Source organism: Varroa jacobsoni, unplaced genomic scaffold (genome assembly GCF_002532875.2).
Source record: "Varroa jacobsoni isolate VJ856 unplaced genomic scaffold, vjacob_1.0 scaffold_1120, whole genome shotgun sequence".
NCBI classification, from domain to species: domain Eukaryota; kingdom Metazoa; phylum Arthropoda; class Arachnida; order Mesostigmata; family Varroidae; genus Varroa; species Varroa jacobsoni.
Window position 1 is genome coordinate 85,925 of NW_019214022.1, and position 9,856 is coordinate 95,780.

Genomic DNA, 9,856 nt, shown 5'->3' on the forward strand with positions numbered 1-9,856 from the left:
CGACGACGACGACGACGACGACGACGAGCATAGCAACAAAAACAAAGCAAGTAACACCGTAAATTAATTTACCCTTTCGACTAAAAAGGCACAGATAACTACTACGGACGTCATATGTTTAATATATGAAATACAAAATCTGTTTTAATTCATCATTACAAAGCCAGTCAAAGCGGACCTGTCACGTTTATAGTAGCCACGATATCAGTAACTCAACGGTACAGACAGATTCAATAGTGCGTACAGTTAATAGCAAGTAAGGATCTGATTTTTCTTTTTGTTTTAACTATTTAAGGCCACACGAGTAAAATACTGTGTCCCGCATGGTTTCAGCAAAGTTTTTCGAACTTATTCCTCGTACCATATTATTACGGTAAATGCCGTGCGTATAGCTTTCTAGCTATGGAACACGCCTAACATCTCAATCTCAACTAGCTGAAATCATAGTAAACATCTCAACCTACTTCAAGTGCCAACTTAAGCTGTCAGCATTCGTCCAAGTTTTAACGACAACCTAAAAATACTGGTGGTGCTATGTGTCTGCGTTTTGCGTATCGCCGTAGACGGCCAAAAGCGCAGTCGCGAGCGGCTAATTTCATAGAAATAAGAAAGATTCGTTTATTGTCATACCGTGATTACATGTGGACGTAAAAGTTTCAAAAAACCCGTTCTTTTCTTGATGGCGTCTAGTCGCTGTCGTCGACAGCTTGTATACATGAAAATGGCAACACTTAACAATGTGGGCTTTATGAAGCAATGAGTAGGTTGCTTTTCGAAAACCAGCAAAATCCAATAACTCAATACGTCACGTCGACATTCAGCCCGGAGACAGATCGGCGCAGAGAAGGGTCAGTCGGTGGTAAATAGCCACCCAAAAATTAGCTGGCGTAACTCGACGTAACATTTTTAGCAATTAGGCCTAAGAAACGATCCAGTTATCCGAAAGATTCGCTTTTTTGGAATTTTTCGATTTGGAAATTGCGTTTTTCTGTGTTGCTACGAAAATTATCTGCCGTCATCTACTCGTCAAAAACTATGCTATTTTTCTTAATATGCAAATTAACCGCGCATGTTATGGTTAAGTTGAACACTACACTAGCAGTAATTAAACTTGATTCAAACAAGTATATGATATTGTTTCGAGCCATTCAAAATTTCAGACCAATCTGCCTGAAACCATTCTGATTACTGTCATCCAAACGTCAACTACAATTTTGTTCAACACGAGTAACCGAGCAACACCGAAAAGGATTCGCGCAAGGCTCTATTGATGCGCGATAAATACTTACGCACTTCGCTCTTCAGTCGAAAGGCTGGCATGGCAGCAGGGGCTGCAAAAATATACTTCATACGTTTTATTCCACAGAACTGATCATCCAGGCTACATCGGCAGGCCCTTCATAAGTGCTATTAGATTTGTCTATGTAGACAGGCATTATGTTTTATATATGTAGCTCACAACACATGGGAGTCAGTCCGGTTGAGTGACCTCAATCGTTGATTGAAGTAAACTTTATGGGTCCATACTATTTTCAGCAGAAGCACCGACTACGGTTTTATAGAACACGAGCTAACATTAATTAATGGCGAAAATTAAAGGAAGTCAAATAAATAACACTTTTTCAATGATGTCGTGCATCTTATGAATATAGACCAACATGATACTTTCGTGGTCGAAAAGTATCGATTAATAGAAAAACTGCAAGTATATCGTATCCATTACGCATAGTTGGGGTAATTTAGAAACGCATCAGGTTAGTAATTCTCGTAATTTAATTGTATATATCTCTATGGTTGCTGCACCAGGTACCATCGTGATTAAGTCGTACAGAGTAAAAAAAAAAAGCGTAGCAACGACGGATAATAGACGCTTGTTTGCTACGAGGTCCAATTATAACATTGATCGGCTTGCTACTTAACCGACTGTCAGTGTGGCCGAAAGTGCTTTCGTTTTCAATCAGCAATGAATGGTTATCCCAGAATAATTTCAATTAACAGAATCGTTGCTATCAGTCGCTAGCACGTGGCACGCTGCGAGACTTGAATAGTCCTGCAGTCCATAGGGGTCAAGCAGAAGTTGCTGTACCTGTTTTAGAATTCTGGAACGAGGCGTGCTACACTCCGCCCGTGCATCAATCGTTAAATTTAAGGGCATGTATTCGGCTTGCGCTAACAGTTTCGCGTGTCAACGTCGGTTCTAGCACAAAGAAGGTTACTGCCTGCCTTGCTCGGGTGTCCACTCACGTAAGTAAGTGAGCATAAACAGACAACTAAGTTTGGTTCATCAAGAAAAAAAATCCATATATCGCAAGTAAATCATTATTTTTGTCTTCCGTGAACATTTTCCTTCTTTCTGTAGTTAAGATATTTTTCGTTGTCTGCTCATCACCGAGCGACCAAATTAAACGTTCCTTTGGTACAAGCAGTCTGTGCCACATCGTCGAGAAGGAACGTTTATGAACGTTTTCACACGAATGGAATCGACATCGGCGGTAGTTCTTGAGCGAACCAATCGAGACCAGCGTAGGCAGCCGAGCGGAAGTTCATTTAAGCTTTTCGTGTAAAAAGGTTTTTTACATGTCGCGTTTCGATCTGGGACCAAGATAGCCAAACATGCTGGCTGCAAGAAGTGTCGATGGAAAGGAATCTGGGATAAGATCCATAGCAGGAGAAAATAACGGTGATTCACTTCACCGGTGCTGACTATCCTGCTTAGAAAGCCCGGTGTCAAAGCAATATAATATCGCCACCTGCCAAGTAGTAAGTGGGGCATTAGAGACGGCCAACGAAATACCATTAATGTCGGAACGATTACAGATAATCTCACAGACGGAGTGTTTTTTTTCAGTTTGATCGATTTCACACACGGTGACGTTCAATACTTCGACAAAAGATGCTCAAACAGTGTGTACAAGCACATTGATTCACGAGTGACGGCTCAGGGTCAAAGCCCGTAAGGTTCGCGAACTTATGTGTACACTTATTTCGAACTTGCAAACGCGCCGTTTGACGCCGCTGAAAACTTTCGCTTAAATCATAATCCACAAAGTTTTTAGCGTTAAATTACATAGCAACTTGCGACTGTTGATCGATATTTTGATTCAGGTTCACGAAATGGACAGGTGCGATCTTGAAAGCGAGAATAGGGATTTACGTTTAGCGAACTACTTAGCGTACTCTAACAGGCGCCTTCAATCTGCGATTGATACATTATTGTGATGAAATGAATAGGAAATACGTACGATGCTCGTTTTACAAACTAAACTTCTCAGTATTTCTAGGCATGCTTTGACGCTGATATTCCCATAAGGCGCTACCTTCTCCACATCGGGAGTGAATAATATTAAGGAAATTTATTAAAAAAAAAATTAGTAGATTTTTTGTGCTATCAGAGTGAAGGAAACCGATCATCCAGTCAAAACAATTATCTGCGACTGTGTCGTTCATCGCAATTAGTAGATACTAGGAATAGCGAAATCGTTCATATCTAGTCATAAGGATTTGTTCAACGAAATCAAACAACTGCTTCAATGAGACTGATGGAAGGTCGACTGTTATTTCTCGTCATATTCTTACTCTGTACAACAACAATAAGTGTGCATGTTAGCGGCGGCGCTGAAGTCAGCGTTCGCGAAGTCCCTAATGTTACCTGACTTTCGCGATCATACAATAAGTTATCGTATATGAGACTGAGTAGCAGATCGATCGAAGAAAGATATCTTTGAAATATCAGAAAAGCTATCGTTCGAGAGTTACTGCTTTCATCTGACATCGGTAGTAAGTTCACAGTAAATAGGTTTCACTCTAGTTTAGGTAACGGAAGTATGCGCTTTCTCAAATATTTCTTACAAAACTATGTATATATATACGCGGTAAAATGCAGCATTAGCTTTTTACAGTGCTCGATCCGTCGCTCTCAAGTGCAACGTAACCAGGGGACACGAGCGCCTGCGATACGTGACCCTAGCAACGGCCATTAGCGGCGTTTGATGTGGAACTTGGAGATTGCTTTATGAAGTTATTAACTCTAAGGACGTGTCGCTGGCCAGAAAGCGTTTCGAGAAAAATCATCTTACTTGCCATGTTATTTTCTCGAAAGAGTTAGTGAAATAATGGCCGGAGGCCATTTTCAGTTTGTAAACGAACAAGTACGCGATAGACGTTCAAAATTCCATTCGTCATACCTGTTTGTTCTACCGACACTGCGCTAACAAAAACAACGCCATTCATTATAGTTCCCGTCTGAGACACCTTCGTTCTGATAAGACTGACCATGCTGTTCTGCCGTCGTACTGTAGACTTTCTAATAACAAAGGAGGCGAATACTGCCCTCTACCGTTTCAATGGTATCTCTAAAGAAGGTTTTAGGAACCATATTCTTTTGAAGGAACTCAAATTTGAGAGTTTCATCAATACAATGAGGGATTATACTCTAGTGTGGTCGTAGACAGGTGCTTCTAAAGCAAAATCTTGCCAGCATCACTCTGGTATTAGTAGTATTGGTGCATCATATTAGTGACCGCTTCGAGAGAAATCATACGTAGATGCTATATAATCGCTCACGAAATTTTATATCATAATTCGGCCTAATTATAGCTTGCATCCCGATAGAAGATCTAACAAACAACTAGTACGTAAGGAACTACTCTATCAAATGTTGTAACTGAATACCCTGTTTCAGGCTGCTGCTGCTGCTACTATTAAAAACACAAAAACGTTCTCAGATCCAAATGAATGAACGTTTGATTCTTCTCTATAGTAATTATCGGTCATCGTGATCATCATAATCAGCCATCTTCGTGAAACGCAGTCCCCGCGTGAGGACGCATAAAATACTATCTAATACAAATTCTCATTTGAAGCTCGTGTACGTAGCAGTGCTGTTAGACGAACAGCAAGATGACCCACTAGTGACTGTTGCCATTGACGGTGATAGAGTTGTTGTCTAGTTCTCAAATGGCGGTCACCTAACTGCCGCTCTGAGGCGAGACGAAGGTAAGCGTAGGATCGATCTGTGATGGCAATTGCAGGTGCCGCGGAGGTCTTGTTTTCGGCGGTACGACACCACTGAGACATAACGGGAGCATCAGCATGCGTCCGTATGCATCGACATACATTGCCTTCTAATAGAAGACGAACTCAAACAGCCAAATCGACTAGTACTCGATAAATGTTGAAAAGCTATCGATTATTTGCTTTGTTTTCAACAGGCGGCCGTTTGGGTCGTTTCTTTGAATATTCTACCAATTGTATATTGATTGGTAGGACCAGAATCGTACCAGTCACAACCAACTGTATTTCGTACAGCTCAGCATTTTGATATGTTTTCAATTTAAATGATTGATTCTCAGTTCTAGACATTTAAATACGCATCAAAGCGCTCGGTCCTTCTTGATAAAAAGACATCCCGGTGCCGCTCACCTTCTTACAACCATTAAAATCGTTTCCAAGTCAGACGGGTGATTGACTATCGTACGAGGACTCGTATCTCAAAAAAAGCCAGCGATATATAATCTCCGTTGTCAGCTGCCCACTTTCGAATCGTTGGACGCGCAGCCAATCACGACGACCTTCGGTCTTACAGTTATTAAGAATGAGCCCTCGTAACGAGAATGAACTATTTCCTAAAATGGTTTAGCTTAAACTTCTATGCTTCACAACTTTTGCAGGCTGCCCGCTCATCGAAAACGCCGACCACAGAACGGTCCTTAGTTGCACATATTTTGTTAATAGAAAAGATTTTTTAGACTCTAAACCGACTGCTCAATTGTCGGAACAAATTGGCAGTGGCGTAAGCGAGTCTATCGAATAATCTCACGAATAAATTCAGCTTAATCCAAATTAGCTGGAATCCAACTTCAACTTCTACTTGGGAGACACCCAAACAGTACGTTACGTCAGAGGCGCACGCCTGGTAATATATTGATCTCGAACAGCTATTTCCTTTCTACGTAAGCTTTTATTATATGCTCCTACGTTCCAGCCCATATGGAAACATTCTAGGGTAATCCTTAATCCAAGATTTACATAGAAAACGCTACGACTGTCTGTGTATCTGGGATCTATCTTTTTCGGTAGGAATGGTAAACGTGTAAGAACTAATATCCGTTCTATTCACAACGCCCGTTGATGTGCCAATCAGAAATTTTTCATCGGTGAACGTATTCCCACCGGAAACGAAGGCAGGATTTAAGGCCGACCCAATGTCCCACGGCAAGACCGGGTTAAGCTGAACCTGTTTACATCTGAATTTATTGCTTGCATGCCATTGCGCGCATTGGCTATCACATCTAGATTTTGGCCTTGTTGGTCACGAACAATCAAATACTGGGCCCACTGCCTTCTTATATTGGGCACGTTCAAGGAAGAAAATTGTCAGATCCTGATACGTCGGAACAGCTCAGGGCGATGTTTAGCATTAGTTTGAGCTACACTATGTAACCCAAAAATCGCTTTTTCATCTTGGCAATCTGAAATTATTCTTTAGCAGAGTGAGGCCACATGCACTGGTTCCTGGGCAACACCTGTAAACAATTCTGGTTGTGATCATCGGTCGGCAGCGGCGGCGGCGGCGGCCATTACGCTTTAGGTCACATCTACTTTGTGAATAGCAACCACTAAAATCATCTACCGTGTTAGCTCGTGACGACTACTTCCATACCGTGTACTAATGAGATCTGATCACTTCATAAACGGCCATAGGAATATACATTAACAATCGCAATTATAAATCGGCTCGTGGTAGTGGATGTTTACTGAGTACGTGGAAGAACTCTTCTCACATACATACATAGTTAGCTCGCGGGCTGGCGCAAGTGGTAGCGTGGGGAACTTAGAACCAGAAGGTCTCCTGTTATAATATAGCTAGGACACGCAAACCGATACAGTATTGAACTTGCAACGCCGTTCCTTACGTCAAGTTTTATACTTTTCGTGAATTATTACAGCATTTGATTTGTTTGTCCCTTAGCGCATTTTAGCTTAGCACCCTGTCGTTTCTAATAAAAATAAAAGCTTTATTTCTGAGCTAAGATATCATAATGTAACGCGAAGCATTAAGCTACTTGGGTACACTGTCGTTTAATCTACAACTACGTTTTATGCATGTCCGACCCAACGAACATTGCATTTTTGTAGGGAATCGAATGCAGGTTATAAAACTCTAGCTAAGGTGCTTTCTCAGTAGAATATAGTAATGATCCACTAATTTTGGCATCAAATTGAAAATTATTAAAGTATCAGGCGAGGAAATCTAGCGGTGGTACCTGACGTAGAGCTCAATGCATAGTAGTAATCTAGCCTGGTTTCGAATTTTTCGCACGAAGCCACGTCCGCTTTTTCAACTGGAAAAACCAGCCGTATAAGGCAATGTGTAACGTAGAAGCGGAAGTAAAAGACGTCACACAAATAGAATATATTAATAGCCGCCGGATAATAAGACGTAAACAAACAACATGCATATATTGTTCTAACTGGCTCATTAGAGCGCGTCAGTTTTGGTGTCCATTCTTTTTTCGAGGGTCCTTTCCATTTTCCTGTGTCATGCATACTGGTCGCATTATTGGTATTTTTTCTCTCAAGCTAAGACTCTAAAGATATCATGTTGGCCTTGCAGCGGGGGCATCATTGCAAATAGAAGACACATGCGGAACTCTTACCTCGATCTTTCTCAGTGAACTACCGCCTAGCCTGGTCATGGCCTAGGCCACGCAATACTGCTACTGCTTCAGACAACCTGTTTGTGTGGCCTACGGTGCATGTAATCATCCTTTTTTACGTTTTTACACGTCAAAACGACCACCTGTCTACAAACATTACTTTTGTCCATCCAGGAATACAGCGCTCGCAAGCAATAAACGGCTGCCTGTCATCTTATTCCGGCCACTCTACTGCTGGAGGCCAGCAGTGACCCCTGGACGGTGCGCGCTACTTATATGAATCGAAATGACTGGGGCCTCCCGAGTGAAAGAGGACGGCAATAACAGAGATTTGGACGGCTTTGATTTATGTTCCGTCGGGATTTAACAAGGGCTAAGTGGCTGAAGCAGATTGAATCAAATTCGGTTCTTGGCTCATTTTTAAATTGGGAAGTTGCTCCAAGCTTCATCTATTGAGTACATTTAGAGTACGTACCTTGATGTTAAGTTTATCCGATGCTGCCCTTATTCGGTTTAAGGCATTTTCTTTAAAGTGGGCCCAGCCCGCACCATCTCCGCTGTTGGGACTCTGCTGTTGCTCCATTTCAAGTATCTGTATTCGTGCTTCTTCGCTTATTTCCCTGTTGTGGCTCGCTTCTTTACCTACGTACCTCCAGTAACAGCTTCACCACGAAGAACAGCATTTACTTTTAGTATTTTACGTGCGTGATGTCAATACACTGGCGTCAAGGCCGCAGTCGCTAAAAAGCAGTGCACCGCGAAAAGTTTACTAGCTTACTTGCTTTTGAGTTTTGAGCTCCCGCCTGTTGTTGGTGCCGCTATGGCGATCACTTGACTTTTTCTTGCTGTCACATCAAATCTGAATATTTCTATATGAAAATGTATAGTTCTAGTATCTGCCTATGACGCCTAGCCGTCACCCAGCAGAACTGTACGTTAGCTCGACGTCCGTCGTTATGTTTGTTACCACTGCTTCCCATTGACTACGTCGACTTGTCTCTTTTCGGTGTCAGCGTTACTTTTGCGACTGCTGTGATGGTGCTTAATCCAGCACAGTCCGTTTGCGTGTCGGTGGGTGCGTGCTTCCTTCTCTCATATGGCGATGGCGGACGTCGGTGGTCGTATAGTTCTTCTGACGACCGTAAGCGATGGCGCAGACAAGGATCAAATTGTCTCAGTCCCTACCTATACGCGCTGCTACTCCTCCATTGGCTGCTATGACCGTCGCGTTAACTACTGTCGTCGCTGTTGTTTGGCAAAATTTGATTGAGAGATGGTGGATCATAACAGTCGAATAGCGACAGTGGCGGCGGGACGATGAGCGAGTGCAAAAATTAAGAGGGAAGGAAAGATCTGCGCTGACGACCCGTGATGACTAGCAATGGTAGTCCATAACAACGTACTGCTGACATACGCATGGTGAAGATGAATAAAATGATGATAATCCCTAGTGATAGTTATATAAAAATAGTTTCAAACATTGGGGCTAACTGGCTCAACAAACACTCAGATTCAGAAACACACACTTTATCAGCCAGATGAAGTGCTCTGTGACACACTCCGGCTAGGATACGCAACGGGCAACGGTCTTCCGCTAGTCAGCTTCGGATAAACAGCAGTCGAATAGTGGACGGGTAGGCTGGTATTGACAGCAGTATTAAGCAGAACTAGACGAATCGTATGTAAGTTTGGAACTTCGAACGTTGCAACGAAAGGCTTTAGAACAGGACAACTGCTCTTGATTACTATTTGTTTGCAAGAAGTTACGTACTCATGCATTCCTAAAGATGAGCAACGTATATGGTCATAGGGTATGAACCTAGAGGGGTCCATTAGTTATTGCTACATATTTAGTAAATATGAAATATTAAAAAGTATACTGCAAATGCTATGTAATGCTGGACTAACTGGAAGAATCAAACAGTTAACAGAGTGCTCAAGTTGCCTGTTGTGCTGGTTCTCCAAGACCAAAATGCAACAGATGTCTGACAGTCCGTACCCTAAAAGCAGCTGAGTGCGGACATTTTCATATATACGGGCAGTTATAAGTTAGCACATATGAGTTGTAATAGCATTGTTCTATAACACGATATTTAATAATAGCTAGGTTACAAAATAGGCAATTTGTTTTCCTACGAAAAAATTGCGTACCCTTAGAATTCGACAAATGATTAGAATATGATGACTTCTTTACTCCA

At 42.0% G+C, this 9,856-nt stretch overlaps 1 protein-coding gene and 1 long non-coding RNA gene across 5 annotated transcripts in view; one reads left to right on the top strand and one right to left on the bottom strand.

The window, feature by feature from the left end:
* Positions 1–8,885, bottom strand: part of LOC111266833 (uncharacterized) — an 11,890-nt gene extending 3,005 nt beyond the window's left edge. The window contains exons 1-2 of one of the 4 annotated variants that reach the window (XM_086971083.1): positions 8,441–8,885; positions 8,134–8,320 (exon numbers count right to left, since the gene is read on the bottom strand). In XM_086971083.1, the coding sequence (XP_086827209.1) occupies positions 8,134–8,241 (108 nt within the window). In that variant the 5' untranslated portion in view covers positions 8,242–8,320; positions 8,441–8,885. Of the gene's footprint in view, positions 1–630; positions 761–8,133 lie in introns of those variants that run through there. The other 3 variants (XM_022844650.2, XM_022844648.2, XM_022844651.2) reach the window with 3 other exon arrangements.
* LOC111266834 (uncharacterized) lies at positions 166–1,629 on the top strand. Its single transcript, XR_002684279.2, has 2 exons — positions 166–256; positions 1,161–1,629. It is a non-coding gene; the product is annotated as an uncharacterized LOC111266834 (long non-coding RNA).
* Positions 8,886–9,856: the final 971 nt, after the last annotated feature.